The sequence below is a fragment of the Notechis scutatus genome, chromosome 4 (assembly GCF_049901735.1).
Source record: "Notechis scutatus isolate UNSWTSFEM ecotype Mainland chromosome 4, rNotScu1.2, whole genome shotgun sequence".
Taxonomy (NCBI): Eukaryota; Metazoa; Chordata; class Lepidosauria; order Squamata; family Elapidae; genus Notechis; species Notechis scutatus.
In genome coordinates, this window is record NC_142012.1 from 142,588,729 (window position 1) to 142,611,475 (window position 22,747).

At 35.5% G+C, this 22,747-nt stretch overlaps 1 protein-coding gene across 1 annotated transcript; it reads right to left on the reverse strand.

Moving 5' to 3' along the window:
* Positions 1-10,417: 10,417 nt before the first annotated feature.
* CLRN1 (clarin 1) lies at positions 10,418-22,097 on the reverse strand. Its single transcript, XM_026668143.2, has 3 exons — positions 21,760-22,097; positions 13,043-13,222; positions 10,418-10,717 (listed from the first exon to the last, which is right to left on the reverse strand). Exons 1-3 carry the CDS (start codon positions 22,031-22,033, stop codon positions 10,452-10,454), a joined length of 720 nt encoding a protein of 239 aa, XP_026523928.2. The 5' UTR covers positions 22,034-22,097; the 3' UTR covers positions 10,418-10,451.
* Between the last annotated feature and the right edge of the window lie 650 nt (positions 22,098-22,747).

Sequence of the window (22,747 nt, forward strand, 5' to 3'; positions counted from 1 at the left end):
TAAAATAAATCCTCAAACAATACAATATGCCTGGATCTGATACCACCATGATTTAATCATTTGCCTGGTGATCCAGTACCAGATGAAGTAACCTAATCCAAAAATGTGGGTGCAGATTCCTGTCCAGCGCAGGGCAGCACCCAACTCCCAAACTTCTGTTTCATCGTCACTTCTTCAACCTTGCCAGACAGAATTTTGCCAAATACCTCCCCAGGGACACTTACTCTTATTACCTTTCTCTTTGTTTGGGGAAACAGTAATGGTATTATTTTCAAGCTTCGGCTGCAAATGCAGTCTTTATTCACATGAAACAAGCCACTTCACAAGTAAACCACAAGGATTTTTTTAAAGGTAGGATCTCGGTTATATAGAACTCTTTGGGGAAGTTATTCCAGAGGGCAGGTGCCTGCTTCCTGGGCCCCATTAGGTGACATTGTTTGAGTGATGGGATTTGGAGTATGCCCACTCTGTCCAATGGTACAGCATGGGCAGGACATCAGGTATCTTGGAAATGTGTGTACTTGTCTCTAACTTTGGGTAATCCACAAGACGTGTGTTTGCTTTATGGCACATATTTTGATACAGGAAAGAATAAAGTAAAAATCAGTATCTGCAGGGGAATGGGATGTCAAAATGATATCAACAACTTTATGGCTGTCTGTTTGGAATATATGTCATTAAATTACACACATGCCTAAAAGGGTGGAACTTGCACTGCAATGCCACAATGCTATTTTCATCTAATGCAAGTAATGAGTTTCTATGGACAGGGCAGGGCAGGACTGGATAGGATGGGACAGGACAGAACTATTATGGTGAGCAGTGAAATAAACTTTATGAGAAAAGCCTATAAGTTCAGAATAAGTAGAGTGGTAATGGGCTTCACTAAACATCTAGATGAAACATCACTGGAGTTGTTTTAAAGCATGCTACAAACCCAGGTCTGAGCAATAATTGGAGAGCAAATAATTCTTGGTGAGCTGTTTTTCTGTTGCTGTCTGTTTGAAAAAAAAATACAGGAGAATTTGGAATGTCCAACTTTGGAGAGAAGAAATTGCTCTTACTATCCTAGTTTCTTTTTTGCATATAAACTTACTGCAAATTTTCTTCATAAATTAGATGAAAAGATATGCAAATGTAGAGCTGCTCACTCTTGCTCTCAGTGTTGTGCCTGATATTCACTATTGCTTCCCATTAACTCTCTCTCTCTATGGATATCTTACATATTTCTACTATGTTGGGTTGTCTTTGCATATAGTGGGAGGCAGGAACATTATATACTGAATGGCACAACAAGTAGATGTATTGTGTATAGGAACATCTGTACAGAATATGGATAGGCTATCCTAAGTCTCAGTAGGAGATTCTACAGAAGATTGTGAGAAATAAGAGAGCTAAAGTCCTGTGGCATTTCCTGATCCAGATCCAGACAGACAAGTAGGTACAGCCAATAAACCAGATAAAGCACCGAAAAACAGCAGTGGTGATAGATGTAGCTGTGGCAACTGATAGCAACATTAGGAAGAAGGAGTATGAGAAACTGGAGAAATACCAGGTCCTGAAGGAAGAACAAGAGAGAATGTACAAAATCAGAGCTGTCTGTCCAGAAGAATGCAGTGTTAGAAACAGCTAAGATCTTGCACAGAACCTGATAGAAGACCTGAAATTGAGAAAGATACAGGATTAGGGTAAAAACTCACACACACGCACATTCCTATATACATATGTATATATAACAAACAGCCACGGGTGGGATACGACAGGGTTAACTACCGGTTCGGTGATTTACAAGGTTCGGTGATTTATGATTTGCTTCCCTGCACGCTGCGAGCATGCACCTGTAAATCATCATCAGCATGCTGCGTGCAGAGAAGCAGCCTTCGAAACAGCCCTCTTTTCCTGCTTTTTAAACTGCAGCTGTGCCTCGTACGGCAGCTGAAATTGAAAAATCAGGAAATAAAGATCAGGTAAAAGCCTGGGTGGGCAAAAACATCAGCAGACATAGAATCGGTTCTATGTCTGCTGCTCTTCAGAGCTACTGGTTCTACAGAGGTGGAGAGAACCGATAGAAACCCACCCCTGCATGCAGCTCAATAGGATATGATTAGAAAGCTGCTTTCAATTTGGGAGACTTGGGTTCAGATCTAACCTACTTTACTTGTAGAGTCCTTTGGCAGAACCCCCTAATGCTTCATCAGCCTACCTCAAAATAAGAGAGTTATATAATTTGATGCCACACTGATTAACCAGGTTTGCATCTGATGTTTAGGAAGCAGGACAATCTGATGATAAATGGATTACTGAAACAAGCTATACATGGACAAGAGAACCCACAATTGGTGGAATGCTATTATAATAATAGAGCTAATTAGAGAAGATATATGAAATGTATGAGGCAACTATGGAGAACAGAAAACCTGTATCTTCCACTAACTGAAAAACAGCTAGTTATTCAATGCTCCAACATAGTGAAGAGGAAGATGCTCTCACAACTTGAAATAGATCTACTACACATTCCATTCCATATTCAAAAAGAACAATTGGATGTGCAGCCAACCCCTGAAGTTGGAACATCTGCTACCCTCTCCATTACAGAGCACAACAGCTGATATGAGACATAAGATCGTAGGTAAGCTAGGGACTATCAATGCATAAAACCAGTTACCAAAATTCAGTAAAGAAGTACCATCAGATACCATTGCAAACAATCCCTACTACCACAATAACTTAAACCAATAAACTGGTATATACCACAGCTACTGTAATCCCGGATATGTTTAGCCACAGAACCAAGAAGAACAGCAGCACATACCTCTCCATAAAATGAAGCTAAGATCAAGGCAACTTCAGAGAAGTTGGTAACTGGTGGAATTACAGAAAGGCATGAAGAAAAGACTGGGCTACTGAAAAAAATACATGGGCCTGACCATTTTAAGCCCTCAAGACAGCAGTGGCTACCAGGCTAGGATACATTAGAGAAGCAGAGCCAAGAAGATAAATGCCTTGTTGTTCTCCATAGAACCATTCAAGATGTATTCCCAACTGTAGGGCAATAATATGCTGTAGTCTCTCTCTCTCTGTCTCTCTCTCTGTCTCTCTGTCTTTGTCTCTGTCTCTGTCTCTCTCTCTCTCTCTTTCTCTTACATTTATGCTATTTGTGAAAATTGTATACATGCAGCTGTTTATGCTGTATATATGTGGAAAGGAGTAAGTGCATTTAATTATCTTAATCCCAGAGAAGGTGATAAATTACTAAAATTATTTATGCTTCTGATGAAGGGGAAAATAATTTCTTTATATATCTCTGTTCTTATTTTTTCTTATTTTTTCTTTCTTTTTCTTTTTTATTTTCTGAACCTATTTTTTTCCATTTTATTCCTTTTTAATTAGTTTTTATGGTTTTAATTGTAATGTGCAATAAAATTACTGTAAGAAAGAAAATCAATTGCCAGTTCTGGGCAGGGGTAATCCCAAATTGAAATTGTGATTAGGTGTTGATTTTAAAATGCAGTTAGCCTATATTTGAATGATATGCTAAGAACTGAAGTGGTTAGTGAGAGCTGCTGTCAAAGTAGTGCCCAAGGCCACCAAGACATTCAGTAAATAACTGTGAATTCAGAATGACTAGAAGAAGAAGCCTAGAGTTTTAACCACTGGGAATAATTACATACGTCTCTGGTTTCTTTGCACTGCAGTGTATAACCAACTGTTGTATCTGAGGCATCATTCTTGTCTGAGATAAAGTTCTAATCTTGGCAAGGTGCCTCTGGGAGTCTTCTACTTCCTGTGGGTGATAGCTAAATTTTTAAGTTCTTGAGATCTGTAAGTTATTGTCAAGCCTGTGCAGTCCATAATTAACCATAGAAGAACCATAAATAATAAATAGTGCTAAATAGGGCTTCTGGGATTATAAGAATTATTTTTTTTACAGAGAAACCCATTTGATTCTCTTGATAATCTGTTACTAAGACTTCTATAATAGAAATCTATATCTAAGCACACAATCATTCCTTTAAATTAAATGGACTATAATATAAATATTGGTTTTATACTCACAGTCCTTTTCCTGCTTCCTGTTAGGGAGATTTCTATTTGCTGTTTACTGTGGCATTGCAACCAGTTACTCATACTTTCTTCATTTTTAGCTTCTATTTCTTCTTTCTCATCTACTCCATTGATTTTGCTTGCCCTACTTGTCAATTGATGTCCAAGGAAGGGTCCAAAATTATCCATCTCCATTCTGCTAAAAGTTATGTCTGCATTTTCATCATAAAATGCCACCAGTCTTTAATGTTCACTCAGGTTCTGTCTGGCCATATGCAGAGTTTTCACCCTCCCATTCGTTTCTGTGGAAATGTCAACACTTTTCTCACCTTTCAGACTTATATTGAGCAATATAGCAATAAGTAAATAGTATTGTTTCCTATTACTGATCAGTTACATTTCCCAATTACGTCTTCTTTGAAGAACATGCCTAAGAAGTGGAGAAATAAACATAATTTCAGTTGTAAAATGAAAAAAAAGTTTGACAACATAATCTAATAAAACCATCTCTAGTCAGAGCAAGCTCAAAATTCTAGCAGTCTCAAACTTAGTTCACTGCTTCCCAGGAAATCTTGTTTGCAAGCAAGCTATGATTTTTCAAATTCCATGAAGAGATAAAGTGTCAACTGCTTGAAGCACTATAGGAAAATTAATAATTCAGTTAATTTCGTAGGGATTTCTGCCACTCAAAGATAAACCAATTTCAGGGACATATGATTGGAAAATAGCTACAATCACCTCCAGTCCTGTTACTATATAACTACATGTGATATTTTAGCTATTTTTTTGTGGCACCTGAAAAAAAGTCTTCCAAAAAAAATATTATAGTTTCTTGCTAAAGCAACATATTTTATCTTGGCCTGCAGTAGAAAAAATAGGAAAATAAAATGGATTTCAAAAAAAAGGAGAGAATGATACTCCCACTATTTCTTATTCTCGGTCCTGTTTCAGCCCTACACCTTTTTAACATATGATATCATTATAAAGAAATGTATCCTCAGGGAAATCAGTCCTCAGTAGAAAATGAACATCCCTCAGCTATTTTAAGGTTCTGCTATCAGTATAGTGCTTCTGATTTGGTAATAAGCCTAATGACATGGGACAATAATTGGTGACAAGATTGTCTAAAATATAACTTCATCACAGCATTTATTTTATTTTTCTGTACTGTTTAGTCACAGAAAGTTGACAAAACTTGAATGTTTAAAATAGAGATAGGGGCTTTTAATTCCCTCATTGTAAAGTCCCATATCTACTAAATTTGACAGAATCATGGACTTTTTACCTCATTCTAATACAATAGCTTCATTTCCATGATTTTGTGACAGTAGCTCAGGAAAGTAGGAACAATACAGCCAGTTTGGACTAGTGGCTAAGACATCAACATAGATACCAGAATATTGTGTATTCTAGTTCTGTTTTAGGCATGAAAGATAACTTTTTGTTGGTCATTCTCTCTCAGCCTAACTTACCTCACAGAGTTGTTGTGAGGAAAATAAGAGGAGGAAGGATTGTTAGGTATGTTTGCCTCTTTGAATTATTTAGAAAAAGAATAAACTTGGGATGAAAAAAAAATCTAAAAATATGTTTTGTAATTGGATGGGAAAGGTTCAGGACCCTGGACAGTATCCCTAGTTTTAGAGATTTTGGAATGAAGTTTATTAAGAATTATGACAGATGATCCGGCAGGAATCCTAAGCAACTATAAAGAAAGAAAGAAAGAATCCCAAAAGGTAGGTTTTTATATTTTGAGCATAATAATCCTTCCCAGAACCACATAATTGAATTTGCATCTTTAAAGCCAGCACTTATGTTTTCTGCAGCTGTCATGCGACCTTCCAACCCCAAAATGTTTTCATTCTGAATTCCATTTATTTCAGCTAATAACTTTCTAGAATTCTCAGCTTGTTATTCCTTTAGACTTCCTAGCAATTTTAGTCTCAATTCATAACAAAACTCAGATCTTCTTTCATCTGAGCATTGAAAACTCTTCAAAATGTTGGGACTGAAGCATTAGTGAGCAGCTGAAAGAAGGTCACCTTGACATAATGATATTTCCATATTTCCAGGCTGGGTAGACAGAACATTTTTATTAGTCTACTTTTTTTTTTATAAAGAGTCATTCTTTTGGCATTTATTGTGAGTAAAGAGCAAGCTAATATTTTTTGAAGGAGGTATTAAGGCTGTAATAAGCCCAAAAATCTTGAGGAATGATCAGGAGAATTTCATCAGCTTTATAACACAATTGTACCATTGATTTACTCTAATAGAAAGTGAGTTTATATCTTTAACCAAAATGCACCAATGTTTCTTTACCAATTAACAATGGTTTAACCAATAACCCAACTGTATTGAACCATAAACCTGAATATATGAGTGGAGTCCACACATTTTATTATTTTTACAATAGTTTTATTGAAGTTTGCAAATACAAAGATAAAAAAACTAATACAAACTAAGGAAAATATAAAAAGAAAAGAAAAAGTATAAAGTGAATGAAAAATGAAAAGGTACACACACACACACACACACCCCTCTCTCCCAGCAGTTGCCAATCAGTGGGCCGTGGCTGTGAGAAAATTTTGGTGGGCTGCAGAGAAATCTCACCCCCAGAGCACCCACCCCAAAGCAATTAATCCAGGCTGTGCAGAAACACAAGGCTGCGCCGCCCACGTGGCCCGCAGGAACCCTCCCCACCCACTCACTCCTTACCCAGCAAACTTGCCTGTTAAGTTGCTATTTTTCCTTTTTCTGACCATCAGCTGTTCTGCTATGCTGGGAGATTTAGATTAGCTAGGAAGCAAGAAATGGTTGGATTTCTTGCTTTCTAGCTAGGTTTTAGATCTTTGGCTCTGCTTTTAAGCACAGCCAAACCTCCCTTAGGACTGAAGGTTCTATTATTCAGTGCAGACTCACAGCAAGCAAATTTTATGTGACAGACTGAGCTAGCTGATAGCAGATAGATAGATCACTGAATGATTCTGTGGGCAACTCAATCTGCCTGCCTGCTTTGCCTGCTTTTGGGTAAAAGTTACTCTTTTTTCATAAAAAAATCGATATTTATATAAATATTTATAATATTTACATACAAGCCATGCCCAGCCAGTCACATGTCCACCAAGGCACACCCACAAATTAGGCCATGCCCACAGAACCAGTTAATAGTCCCTGGGATTTAAAATTATGAGTTTGGTGGTTCCTGAGGTCCAAAAGGTTGGTGGTGACAAGTATAAATCATTTCAGTAACTTAACATCTTCTCTAGTATTTCAATTAAAAAGCCCTCTTCTTCCCATATTTTATGTTATCAAACAAATAAAAACTCATCATTCAATTCTAACCAGCAAAAGAGCTATCATAAATATTAACACAACTATTTTAACCTTAATCAAAAAAAATCATTTTGTAACCCAATGTTGTTCTCTAAGAAACAAAGTGAAAAATCTTTCCACTTATAAACAGATCCTTACAGCCTCATCATTCAATCATGGTAAAAAGAAAAATCCTATTAATAACTAATAACAGAAACCACAACTTATACATTTTAACTCTGATCAAATTGATTCACTTTGTAGAGTTCTATTTACCTTTAAAAATCTTGATCCTTATTTGCATTAAGTAATGTCCCACAGGTTGATTTCTTATCAATTTCTCTTTATCTGCTCTCAGAAACAGTTTCCTTTGTTTCATACTTTCCTTTTAGAAATATGAGATAAGAAGGCCTTCCACATTCCTTTGTATTATTTATTATTTGTAAGTATATTTAATTATTAAGACATCATCTGGGATAATTTGTAAATCATGTTGTCATCTTTTGTCATATCACTTTGGCATTTTGAAGTCCATTTTTACATCTTTTACAGCATCTTTTTCCATATTCTTTTTGTAATCCAGCATCTTTTTTGAATTCCAATTCTACACTCAGATCAGAATCTCTATTTTATCCAATAAAATTTGTTGCTGTTATTTATCATTTTCTATAGTGGTTAACTACAAGATAAGCATCTTGAAACAACATATGGCTAAATTGTTTTCCAAAACAATAAGGCTTGCTGTGTGACAAGCAATAGAACAATAGAAGTAAGTAGTTTACTTGATCAGTATTGGTTATATTTAGGACTTATATTTGTTTTAACATTTATTATTTAGTCTTGGACTGTGATTCAATATTTATTGATTGGTTGGTTTTTAGTTTTTAGTTTAGTTTGATGTGCAGCCTCTGACATTATGATTTAGCATGCCATAGGAACCAGACTATTGTTTCACTTGAGATATGCTATATGACAATCTTTCAAATCTGGTACTTTTCAGACATGTTGTCTCTAATTCTCATTATATTACATAGCTCAGTTATTTAAGATAATACAGCATGATGATTTTCTGATGTAGTTACTGAAATATGCTGGGGGAAGAAATAAATCAATACACAAAAATATGAAATGTCATTGTATGCATTTTGTAAATAGCACCAACTATTGGAACTAAAATTGTAAACATGAAAATAAATATGGAATAACAGAATAACAAGAATAATAAGATAAAAATGTCAGAGATGTAATGTCCCAAATTTCTTGTTACACATAATACTAACATACAAGATGAGTTTAGAATAAGTTCCAACACAGATATTTTATTTTCTTCTGTTTTGAGCATTTTTTCCTACTGACAATTATTTGAAGCTATAGGGCACAACAGATTTATTTATGAAGCATAAAATTCCATATGAGAAAGATCAGATCCAAAACTAAAGGATAACAGTGAATAAAGAAAGAAAAATATTACAGCTTTATTATATGCATAGTTTATGGGCCCAGTGCTTTCAAATACAACATTAAACAGAAGGTACAAACATCTTTGGTAGTTCATAAAAAGTATTTCAATTAGGAATTAATTATAGAACATTGATTTCTAACATAAATGCTTTCCTTTAGAATAGAAATAATACAAGATGGCGCACAATAGATGTACTCAATGAACAGAAGCTGCTTGAGACCTACAGAAGGGATTTGTTTATGAGTAAACTCTTTTGTGAAAAAAAATTCCTTTGAGGTGAGTTGAAAATACTGGATGCCAATTATGTCTGATTTCAAAATGGCACTTTTTGTTTCTATTGGAAAAGTTTATTCATTCTTGATTTTGCACACAATTTTTCATCTCTAACAATTTTAGCAGATCAATTTTTTAATCTAAATGACTTGCTGCTGAAATTATGGTTTCGTCAGTGTTCCAACAAAATGCTAGATGGCTAGATGTTTTCAATTTTAATTCTTGAGCCCTTAGTTCTTTGAATGAAAATTGAAATAGCTGATCAGCTTTCAAATATATTTCAAAGTATGGATTGACAATACTTCTAAACAAACACTATTCAACAGAATTGCAAATAGGAAATAAACAGATTCTGTTATGGATTGCTGCAGGTGTTCTGTTTTATGTTCTTTTTGTATTGCTGTGATGAAAAGTGATACACTAATGAAAATAATATTCCTGAATAAAGCTCTTATTATATCCTGTTTGCTGTGTATCTTTCAGCCTCAAAGTACATTAGCAAAAACCAACCTTTTAAATATGTGTATTCTTTGCATCTTTTGGAAAAAAGCCAGGATGCATTAAGGAGGTTATAGTGGACTATAGAAAAAAAAGAGCAGACATTCAGCCACTGTATATAGAGGGAGTTCATTCAACAGGTGGTTGAATGTAAGTTTCTCGGGACCATCATTACAAATGACCTGACCTGGAGTGCAAACACCGCTGCTTTAATTAAGAAGGCACAACAACGGTTGTATTTACTAAGGATTCTTAGGAAACAACAACTGGCTGAGAGTCTATTGACTACCTTCTATCGGAGTTCAATTGAGAGTATATTATCCTACTGTCTCTGTGTATGGTTCTCGAGCTGCACAGTGGCAGAGAAAAAGGCAATTCAGAGGGTGATCAAGATGGCCCAAAACATCATTGGCTGCTCATTCCCCTCTTTGGAAGAACTGTATAGGAATAGATGTAGGAGGAAGATACTTAACATATTGAATGACTCCTCTCATCCGGGACATCAGCTCTTTGAACTATTACCATCGAGAAGGAGATTTAGGGTATTAAGAACAAGGACGACCAGATTTAAGAACAGTTTTTATCCAAGTGCAGTTTTGAGTTTGAATGCGGGGTCATAAGATTTTTGTGGAGCTTAATGGCTGAGAGTAGTGGGGTATTTACATTTTTAAATTGTATAGAGATTATTGTATGGTTGGTTGTGTTTAGTTTAATTTTTTTTTCTTTTTCTTTTTTAGTGGTGTTTGTCCAGTTTTGCTTGTGGAAGAGCACCTCATTTCGTTGCACCCGCTTGCGAGTGTAATGACAAATAAATTCTTATGTCTTATGTCTTATTTGCATAAATCAAGATTTAAAGTATGTTTAGTTAGTACATTAGATCCATCGCTCCATTCGGTGCCTCAGAATTTTTTGATTTTGAAAAAGGAAACTCAAATCCAGCCAGGCGTATAAGCAGAATGTTCATAAAGTGTACTAATGAGCACACCAGGATGATCCAGAAGGATTTTGCAAATTGCTCACTGTGAATTTTAAAAATAAAACTTCCTTCTTTATAATTAGCTATTTTCTCAGAGAGGTGGTGGATTTTCACTTCTGAAGAAAACAGTATCAAAATAAGAAAACCACAAGACACTGAAAAAAAAAAAGAAATTCAAAATTAATATTTGGTCAATTTTTCAACCTAATTCTGCAGCCTTTCAACATTTATAAATTAGCTCTTCTATCTATTTTCTTCTTTAAGAGGTTGGGTCCCAGTTGAATCCAATTATTAATAAGAACAGATAATTATAATTTGATTTTCTTCTCCATCTTTTCTCTAAATATATCAGTTTAAAATCCACACTCCACTGAGTTTCACCAGGTCTGTGTAGCCTGCCAGCTTCATCTGACAGATCCCCTTTCTTGCTTTGTTTGGTATTTGCTTGGATTAAAATGAGTGTTCCAATTCATGTATTACAGGTGAACATGCTATCTCTATCTTTTTTCTTCTTTATAAATTAAACAAAGTTCCCCCAAATCTGTTTGCGCATGAAAAATAAAACTTATTAATCTGTCTGAATGGTAATATTTGGTAATTTCTTTCCCACTGCTTGTAAAGCAAGTGTGCTTGCTGAGCTAATTCTATTCCCTGTTGCCTGAGACAGTCATAAATAGCCTTTTCTCCTAAAAGCAAAAACTAGGAGTGTAATATGCTATTTATGCCAGATCTCTGTTCAAAGATTGCCCCTCTAGATGATGCTATCAGCTTCCCACAGTGCAACTTGGTCCAAAAGATTGCATAGTCCTGTCTCAGTGTCTGGAAGCTGTAAGAGTCTGGGTGGGTTGCAATAGGTTTCAACTCAACCCAAGCAAGAATGAGTCCTTTGGGTATTTGGGCTTTCCAGTGATAAGGTTTTTCCACTCTTGCTCCTGGATGGGTGACTCTGCCCCAGATGGATCAGTGGGCAGCCTGGGATTTTTCTTGAACTCATGGCTCTTGCTAGAAGAGCAGGTGATAGATGTGGCCAGGACAGCTTTTGCCCATCATAGAGTTGTGTGCCAGTTGCATCCATTCTTAGATCAGGAAGCTTTGCTCATAGTCATTCATTCCCTTGTGACCTCTCATTTGAATTACTGCAATGAGTTTTAGATGAAGCTGCCCTTGAAGAGCATTAGGAAGCTTCAACTGGTACAGAACAGCAATAGCAATAGCACTTAAACTTATATACTGCTTCACAGTGCTTTACAGCCCTCTCTAAGCAGTTTAAACAGTCAGCCTCCTGCCCCTATATGGATTAATGTTGTATTGTTTTAAATTGTTTTTATGATGCACACTGTCCAAAGTGACTTGTTCTGCATAGAACTCAATATAGAAATCAAATAAACAAATAGGCATTCTGTTTTAGCAATCTTTGATAGTTTTAAAATGATTTTTATGCTGTTTTGTTTGGGAGCCACCCAGAGTTCATTATAAGATGTGTGGCTATATAAATATTTTAAACAAACACATAAATGAAGACTCAAATTCCCAATGCCTATTCTTGCTTTGGATTGATCCCTGGCTATATGCATATGTAACCAAGGATTTACATGCACATGGGAATGAAGGATTTATTGGTAAGGTATAGTGTGGCTGATAGTTGTGCAAGTGGAAAGCCTTATAATTTCCATGCAGAATGTGCAAGAATCATTAATCAATATATGCCTTCTGAAGCAGGTGCTAGAAAATTTAAACAATGAAAATGGTTTTATTTAAGGATACAGTTTTGAAGTTAATATGACTCAGAGCTGTTTTAAACTACAGTTTATTTTAAATTCAAGGGATTTTGCTTGCTATTTTGTAGTTCTGCATTTTGTCTAGTTTTGTACTTTGCCAATTTTATATAAGCTATTTTGTCCATTTTGTAAAATTATTGGGTATAAAATTACATTTTAATCTCTAGCACATGTAACAGAGTAGTGTTCTTTCAATAGCTATTTTAAATGTTTACAGCACTCAAATTTTCAACTTCCAGCAGGGCTATGATGGGTTCACTGTTCAGGACTAGTCATTCTTAGACTGTTGCTAAAATCTCTCAATCCAAGCATAGTTCTATGTTGAGGGTCTAGCCACTATGTGAATCCATTACCCATATTAAAAAAGAAATGGAAGAGAAGGGAAGGGAAGGATGGCCTCTCACATTAGATGGAGTTGTTGAGTCTGTAACAATCACAACTGCAGTGATTCACTTAACAACTGTCAAAATATCAATTAGATTGCATATGATGATGAATATATTGAGTAGAAAACTTCAGTTTAAAAAGAAAAAAAATCTGTTTTTATGTAAAAAAAGAAAGAAAAGAATAACCAGCAAAAAAAAAAAAAAAAAAAGAGCCTGGGATCATACTTTGAATACTTCGTCCACCTCATCTTACATGAGAATCTGATCAGTGCATTTATAGAGATATATCTACACGCCAAAGTATTACTGGACTTACCTGAAATGAAGCTCCACAGGTAAAGTCCTAATGGGCCATGTAAGGTTTCATAAGGATTGCCAAATGCATTGTACATGAAGAAGCCGGTTGCAATCAGTGCAAAGACGAATAATGCCAAGCAAAAGAGGATGATGCTTACATGGATACTTGCAGGCATAATTTTGAATAATTCTGGAAAAACTAACAGAAAATATTGATTATTTATAAAAGCTGAAAAAAATAATGCAGAAAAATATTCATTTATTTATCCATGACATTGCATGTTGCCTCATCAATCATTGTGGCTGGAACAGGGAATTACTATCAACGTGGAAAGAATCTTGATAAGCAAGACAAGATGTTTTCGTAACTTGCTTATGATTGAGGACTGACATTAAATAGAAGTACAGATAAAAAAGACAACTATATGAAGATAGTAAAGCTGATACAATAGAGGACATGTTGTCAATGTTTATGTTTTAATACATATACATTTTTCGAGAAGGGTTAGCAATTAAATGCAGTTTGGCAACGTTTAGTTTCCTTTTGTTTCATCACTGGAGCAAAACTCACAAATTCAAACTTACTGAGGTACATCAATCTGCCAATCAGCATTCACGTATATTTCCTACATTTCCTAACATGGTGCCTACCAGAAGAGCTAGACTTCTAGACAAAAACTACCAGCAGCCCAAACATATATGGACAATAGTATTTATTTCTCCAGGTTACTCTCCATTATTTAGTGTACAGGTACTCCTCAAATTACAACAGTTCATTAAGTGAACATTTGAGGTTACAACGGCACTAAAAAAAAGTGATTCATGACCATGTTTCCATACTTACAACCATTACAGCATCTCCATGGTAACATGATCAAAATTCAGATCCTTGGCAACTGACTCGTATTTATGATGGTTCCCAGAGATATGTGATCATCTTTTGCGACCTTCTGACAAGCAAAGTCAAGGGGAAGTTAAATTCACTTAACAACCTGGTTTCTAAGTTCACAACTACAGTGATCCACTTAACAACAAGTAAAATGGAGCAAAACACACTTAACATGCTTGTTTTTTTGCCACAGTTGTTAAGTGAATCGCTGCAGTTGTTAGGTTAGTAACATGGTTATTAAGGCAAACTGGCTTCTTCATTGATTTTGCATATCAGAAGGTTGCAAAAGATGATCACATGACACAGAACTGCAACTGTCATAAATACATGTCAGTTGCCAAGCATCTTAATTTTGATCACATGACCACAGGGATGCTGCAACAGTCCTAAGTGCAATCACTCCCCCCCCCCCCCACAAAAAAAACAGTGATAAATCACTTTTTGCAACTTTGCCTTTATAACTTTGAATGGTTGCTCATTGAAGGCTTGTAAGAGCATAAATTAAACCTGTACAGTTTAATTTCCAAATAATTTAAACACAGGATGCATTCCACAGAAGGTGAGTTTTTGTTTGTGAATCATATCCTTATTTGGTTCAGCATTACTAAACATATTGTATATTAATATATAGTAAGAAATGCTCTATTTATATAAAATATATATAGTCACATAATGGCTCTAAAGGCAATGTACAAGTAGATAACTACTTCGGCAGAAAAGTTTGTGGGTTAATCTTTCTACTGATTTTTAAATACCTCTGCTGAGTTAGCCACAACAGATATTTTAGAATGATTTGTAGAATACAAGATAACTGCTCCTAGTCCACAGGGGTATGATTAAACTGGTGCTAATAATTCCTTAGAATTGCTTGGCTGTGGTTAAAACATGCTGAGAAAAACCAATGTAGGTAATGCAAATAAATTTATATAACACGTATAATATAAATTATCTGCAACTGCGTTTGAACTCTCTAATTCTGTCAACTGACTTGAGATTCAAGCACTTCATCTTAATATTATAATTTGTTGGTGGAGTAATGGTGCAGTAGACTATGCTGTTGGGCTTAAAATGTGGATTTCTAGGACATTCCCTTTTTTTTTAAATGAAGCTCTAGTCTTCAATATTGCAAATTAGATCGTTGCCCACAAACGGAAGGCTTGGATGTACTGGTGTAAAAACATTAATTACTTTTTCATTTACAAGCACAATTCAATGTCCTGTCCTGATCTTAATCTCTAAAATCTGTGTAAGTTTGGATCCAGTTATCAGAAGGACAATGTCTTCCCGGACAAGCCTGCCTGAACATGTCAGATCATTATCGAAGCTTTGCCTCCAAGCTTTTGCTCTTCAAGAGGCAAGACAGGTGCTAAGTGAAGAAATACTTGTTTCAAATATGCTCTTTCCCCCAAAAGATTTGTGTGACACCATATTGTTCCTTTTTCACACAATTCCTTGTTCTGAAAATTGTTTCTGGTTTTTCCCCCCCATTTGATTTATAGGTTTCTGGGAGATTTAGTTTAACCCGAAGAGCACCATCTTCTTTAAATAAATATCACTATCCTACCACTTCTGCTAGGATGATGTTGGGAATTTCAGTGATCTGTCACATTCTACTTTATTTTGAAATAAGCAATGAACTCAGTGTAGCAGAATGCACAAAACGCATGGCTTAGCTAAAATCAAGATATATGTATAACAATAAATCAGTGGAATGGCTTGCCTTCAAAAGTTGTGGGTGCTCCATTACTGGAAGCTTTTAAAAAGAGACTGGATAGCCATTTGTCTGAAATGGTACAGGGTCTACTACTTGAGCAGCATGTTGGAGTAGAAGACCTATAAGGTCCCTTCCAACTGTTATTCTGTTCTGTTCTGTACTGTACTAGCAGAAATAAATTTTAAAAAGTCACAAAATTTATCTGTTGTGAGTAAGGATAAACAGAAGAATGTTTTGATTGACTTAATAAAAAGCTGGTGAAGTTTTGTTTAAACAAAAGATTTTAGAATTGTAAATATGCCTATGCACACTTCTCTGGAAATAAGGCAACTGGGTAAAGAGGCTATTGCTGATGACAGATAAAAGGTCGGACACCATGATATCTATTTCAATTGTTCTTTCATGGTTTAAGCAATTGTACTCCTTTCAAAGATACTTATAGAGGATAATTGTTCAAACATTAAGTTAATCAAACATCTAACACGTAGCACATATCTTTGAAAATATCCTACTTTACAGGCATATCCAAAGATTTATGCTATGATAATGTTGGGAATTTCAGTGATCTGTCACATTCTACTTTATTTTGAAATAAGCAATGAGCTCAATGTAGCAGAATGCACAAAACATATGGCTTCACTAAAAACTTCAAGTTAAGCATACAATAACTGACTTCAATAATTTGGCCTGCCAAATGTCTTTGGATTTTCTCCCATCATACCAAGCTACAATTTAGGTCACTGCACATTGTGGCATCTGTAGTCTTATCATACAATTAAAGCAACATATAAACCTACTATAGTTTATGCAGAGTTCCAGATTATGGAAGGCTATGTTGGTGAATTAACCCAGTGGTGGTCATGAATAAACCTGCTTTGAGCTGCAATGCATATTGTGCAAAAAAAAAAAGTGCATAATATACATGTAAAATCACAAAATGTTGATTGTTTTGATAGCTAGGGTGAGATTTTTTTTTAGCAATTGCAATACTTAGGCTTGATGCCACACTAGCCACCTATTTCTCTCCATAGCTACATTTACATTTTAAAAATCTATCATTACAATTTATAGCTGGCCATTTAATAAAATTTAATCCTGCAACAATGTTGCCTTAGAAGCAAAGCCACTTTAAACGTCGAGGAATAAATCTGAATGCTGATGGCCTTTTAGAAAATGAACTGCTGACCCAGAAACTGACAAAAGTCAGAGGAAACGAAGCAGAAGGCTCTCTCTATGCCTGCATGGGTTTTATAGGCAGAGCAAATTCATTTTACAATTAAAATATATATATATATATAATAGTGGTTAATAGGAAAAACATTGAATTGGAGAATAGGCCTAAAAAGGGCAGATGATTTAATTTTTCTTCTCAAGCATGACATACAGGGACTCAATGCACTGATATGCAAACACAGCTAGCAGAAGTAAATGGTACTATCACCAGGGACATTTTTTGTGACTTAAATAGAGTTTGCATGAGTGGTGCTGCAAGTGATGATAAAATGGGTGCTAAACCTTTCATAGGATTTAGCTGCCTTAAAGCTACAGTGCAAAAAATTTAAATCCATAAAAAGGGCAAAAAGATGCTAGTATTATTTTATACTATCATTGCTTTTTGCTGTCCATAGATTAATTACACTTTTCTGCTGCCAAAGATTTCAGTAGAAACACCTGTTTTCAGTATAAAAACAATGTACGTTATATACAAGGAAAGAAGGATTATATATATTGCACTATAGACACAATTTTTTCCATGTATTGGCAAAACCATATATGCACTGCCTTGTATACATTACACACATTTATAATCTGCATGCTTTACCCAGTTTCCTGTAAATGAGATAATCAAAATTCCAAATTTAGAAAGGATATTCATTTATCCCTCTAGCCTTTGATCATATTGCCAAATATACCTACAGCACATGAAGGCTGAGTTGGATCCTAGAACCACAGGTTGCTTACCAGTTTCAGTGGATTTACATAGACTGTATGAGAAATTTGCTGATGTCCCTCTAAAGCATCAAACAGCAATTTTTTGAAGAGTAGTTGTAGACCAAATAGCATAAACCTCAATAGGAATGTTATTGTATCGTGGGTGGTTTGTTTTAATTGCACTGTTGCTGTTGTTTTGTTTTACTGTTTGCCACCCAGAGTTTATTAGGAGTTTATTAGGTGTTGCTTGGAAATAAGGTACAACATTTTAAAACATTTATTCATCTGTTGTTATTAGCCCATTTGCCTGTTTAAAACTTGATTTTACTCCTAACATGTATCTCTAGTTGCAATATAGAACACATTTGTATTTTGAGGAGTTTACTGACATACAAATAGTCCTTAACCTGCAATTGTTCATTTAGTGACTGCTTGAAGTTACAGTGAAGGAAGTGACTTATGCCTGGTCCTTGCACTTATGACCACTGCAACATCTCCACAGTCTTGTGATCAAACTTTGGGTGCTTGGCAATTGTACTTATGTCAGTTTGAACCACATTAAATAATTATGATGAGCAAAGTCAAAGGGAGCCTATGATTTAATGATTACATGGTTTACCTAATAATGCAATGATTTGCTTAACAACAATGACAACAATGGTTGTAAAATTGCATTCACTTAATAACTGCCTTGCTTAGCAATGAAAAATACTGATTCCCAACTGTGATACAGACAGTCAAGGGCCACCCAGATAGTTGAGGCCTATCTGTATTTTGATTTCTCCTTCATATTAAGGAAATTCTAAAAGTTTAGAGTTCATTCTGAGCTATATTTAACCTCCTTGTTTTCACTGTTGCTTAATAAATAAGAGAGAATTTTCAAACAGCTGCAGATTGTTTAGGCGAGAACTGTTTATCAGAATGATCGTTCCCATTCCAGAATTATACACTATCTGGTCAAGGCCAGATCTTGCTGTCTGGTGACCATGGAAGCAGGGCCATGAAGTCTTGGTGCCAGGATTTAATAACACTAAAGCTTTGTGCCTCTGCACAGGTTTGTAAACTCAGTGCTGTGCATCCCTGGCCTTGGAGTATACCTGCTCCTTGAAATGGGCCTCCTTGCAGCTGAAGGGGAACTACCTTGCTTGGAATGTTATGCTTCTTTGTGTTTCTATTTAGTTTTCCTGTTATGGTTAAATGATAAAATTTGAAATTTCCTTATCCACTGGTACATTTATTGCCTGGATCCAAAAGAACCAAGGGCCTGAGCAATGATCACTTGGCAACACAATGCCTAAATTCCATTAAAATAATGTTGTGCTTGTTTACAATGACAGGAGTCTGTCCTTCAGAGGTTTGTGCCTCTTTCCAACACTTATGTCTCCTCTTTCTAACACTTATGCCTCCTCAGTAGGAATTTGCTCTGTAGCATCTCCAATCAAAGGATTGTAATGAAATAAAGGAACTTCTGCTTTGCAGTCAGAAAACACCAGACTTAATTTTTAATATCTCCTGGTAGGTGTAAAAAATTTGTAGTGAAATCTGGGCAACCACGATCAGCTAGTAGTGGCAGTATTTGGCTAGTTGGACAGCTGCAATGTCCTGGGACCATGTGATCACTTTTTGTTATGTTCTTACAAGCAAAGAGAATGGGAAGCCAGATTCCCTTAATATCTATGATACTAACTTAATAATTGCAGTAATTCGTTTATTTACAGAGGTCTTCAAACTTGACAGCTTTAAGACTTGTGGACTTCAACTCCCAGAATTCCTCCTCCAGTCATGTTAGCTCAGGAATTCTGGGAGTTGAAGTCCACAAGTCTTAAACTTGCCAAGTTTGAAGACCCTTGAACAACTGTGGCAAAAAAAGTTATAAAATTGGGCAAAATTCACTTAACAAATGTTTCGCTTAGCAACAAAATTGTTGGGCTCAATTGTGGTCATAAATCAAGGACTACCTGTAATCTAGTCTCTGTAAATCACTACACTTATTGAAGCAAATTTTGGATTAGTGTACATGTTGGAAATGATCGGAACTTTGTGCGAATGCAAGCTCTCTATTAGAGAAGTATTTCTCAAACTTTAAAAAATTACCCCTGCTGGCGTGGGAATTCTGGGAGTTGAAGTCTTCACACCAAGTTTGAGAAATACTTTTTAAAAATTTCCATGTGAGGTTGAAAGGAATTGCTGCTGTAGAATCCACTTATCAGAGCGGCTGAGATCCTTAAAAGCAGTGACACTGTTGCCAGCCTTGAACAGAAAACTGCAAGCAGCTTTTGAATGAATACCAGCGCAAGATTGAATTTCTTAATCATTTCTGAAGCATGTATACCCCACTGCATATTTCTCTTCTGCCCCATTTAGCAAGGTCTCATTTGACTAGAACAGCAATGTAACAGCCAGGCTGTTTCCCCCCCTGTCCTAATAAAGCAATACTATCCTCCCTTGGCTTATGCTGGGTGAAAAAAAAAGAGGTTTTATCTGCACTGCCAATGAAGCATCTATTTAAGAAGCATGTTCAGGTTACAATTATATTGTCATCGTGGCTCCTTCAACAAAAACCTGAAACTTACCTTGTTGCCTGAATCTAGAGTGGTCACCATTTTGCATTTAATAAATTAGTAACCAAGTTCTCATATTACAAGAGATGAACACTGCATTCTTAGGATGCTTTTTACCTGTCATAACCAAACACTTAATCTTAAGAATTCCAGGCATATTGAAAAAGCAAACTTACTTAGTTTGCCTCATTTTAAGTTATGTCTGAATTCTGGCATCAGTGAAAAGAGTAGAAGATTGTTTCTGTTGTATATAAACCAAAGTTTGTATTATACAAACACAGCAAACTGTAATTAAATTTAACTGGATTATTGAAATAAATTCTCAAATTCAAACACAGCAAACTGTAGTTATATTTAACTGGATTATTGAAATCTTCTAAATGTGACTTGTGGATTTGTGTTTTTCTCACTAATCCAATTCATCTAAAGCTATCCTCTTTCATACAATTGTATCAGAAGAGTAAGGCTCAGTAAAATACATTTTCTTCAATTTATCTCATGCGCCCTTAGTAGAGCATTTCTTGGGGATGGAATGTTAAGCAAGATGATTTTAGTAAAAACAACATCCAGTTCTTGTTTCATTCTTTACAACAGCATTAATAAAATTCATAGTAGGCTGCAATTTGAAAAGTAGATCTTCAATAAAGAGAAAATTTTGGGGGAAAAAGTTTAAACTCTGCTTGCTGTAGAATTTAATTAACAAGGCTATTCTTGACAATAACTTGAATGAATATGGTTACCATCACTGCAAAGATTTCAGACCATCACAAATTATTCGGAGCAGCCAGAACTGCTTCTCTGCAGATTGCCTGCCAATTCTTGCTGATAAAAAAATAAGTAAATTTTAGGTGACATGTTATCAGCTGTTGTCTTTATAACCATGGTTTGTGTGATGCTCAAAGAAGTCAGCCTTGTGACTGGCAGCCTTAACAATATTTTGGTGTGGAAGATAAACTGATGCATCATAAAGTATAGTTCCTTTTGTGCCAATCAAGGAGAGCAGGGGTTAGCAGCACAAGCAACATTTTATTTCTCCATTTAAGGTAGTGTCTCAATCTAGAAATACATATATTGGAACTGAATCCATATTTCTTTTTAAAATGCCAAGCCAAATTAGGTTTGTGGAGGCTCACCTTATATTTATACATCTATCGGTCTAAGACAATAAATGGAATTGCCCACAGGTAGGGTTGTACTACTGCATTTAGTTTTCTGCATCTATTGAAACTGAAGATTCATTCCAGTTCTCCTTGCACTTCTTCTCACTCATTTTAAGCAGATTAAAAGGGAAGACAAAGGTCTAGCTTGAGGGAGGGGAAGCAGCTGAGAAGTTAATATTGCAATTTTCTGCAAATGTATTTAGAAAAAATGCCCTATGGAATAAATTGATGTTACTACCATGCAAATCTCTATAGGTTGAGCTTGCCTTATCTTATGCAAAGGTATATAATATAGTATAAGAGTTTCAAACACAATTCAAATTTTAAAAAATGATAGATTAATACATATATATTATAGCGCTATAATTTCTCATTTGTAACTCTTTCAGAAGAAATAGGAGAAAGCTCATTTACTTTGTCTGTCAGACCATGATAGCATGCACAAAGTATTAAATAATTCAGATTGTCATTGTTACTTACATGAAAACTGAAAAGGTCTCCCTCCAAGGCCACATTGTCTAACCCTCTCCCCATAGAATAGTCCATACTGAATTTCACCAATAAACTTATCTAATTCCTGGCCAGTAGCATTAACAAGCAATGCTCCAGTTTTGCAAAGAATTTTTCCTTGGATCCATAGCTGAGTTCCTATAGCTGCTGCAATGGCCAGAGCACAAGCAAAACTGAACACACCCGCTATGCAAAAAACAACTTTCTTCTGTTGGGCTGGCATATATAATCCTAGATGAGGCATGCAGGAAAACGTGAAAATATAATTTCAAATGAAATCTTTAGTAAGGTGGGTTTTGCAGCATCCCTTCTCAATGTTACTTGAGAACAAAGGTTAAAATAACAGATGGAAACCTCAGTGTAATTTGATGAGTGCCCTGTTTGGGTTTGTTTGCTTTTTAATAGCCTTTGTCTGATTGGGTGAACTGAAAATTCCAGAATGAGACCTGGATCTTGGATTAAGTTAGCCACTGTGTGCCCGGGGGTGGGGTTGAGTTGACAGTGGCAGGGGAGATGCTTAAATTTAAATCAGGCAGATCACAATAAAATATTCAGATTTTAACATTTTATCTTTACATAGTGCTAAAATGTCATTCAGGCAGATGATACAAGGTCTATTTAATAATGTTATTATTAAAATAAGGCTGACAGTGTTCTATTTTATTCTCAGATTGGGCGTATGAATGGACAATGGGCAATGGCTATATTACTGCTTGTCACAAAGCTGTTCAACTGGATGAGTGCTTTCTTTCAAACAAGGGTTATCTGCAAAATTCCAGATGATCTCTAGGTACCAGCAAAGAGACAAAAACGATCTCTTTGTTAACATCCACCCTAATTCAAACAATTTTTCTAGTTAAGCAATTTCATAGTTAAATTAATGTACATCTAAATGTTCTAGTTCTGTTAAGTGGGATTGTTTATTATCTCCTAACCCCATTTTTCTCACTATAAATGA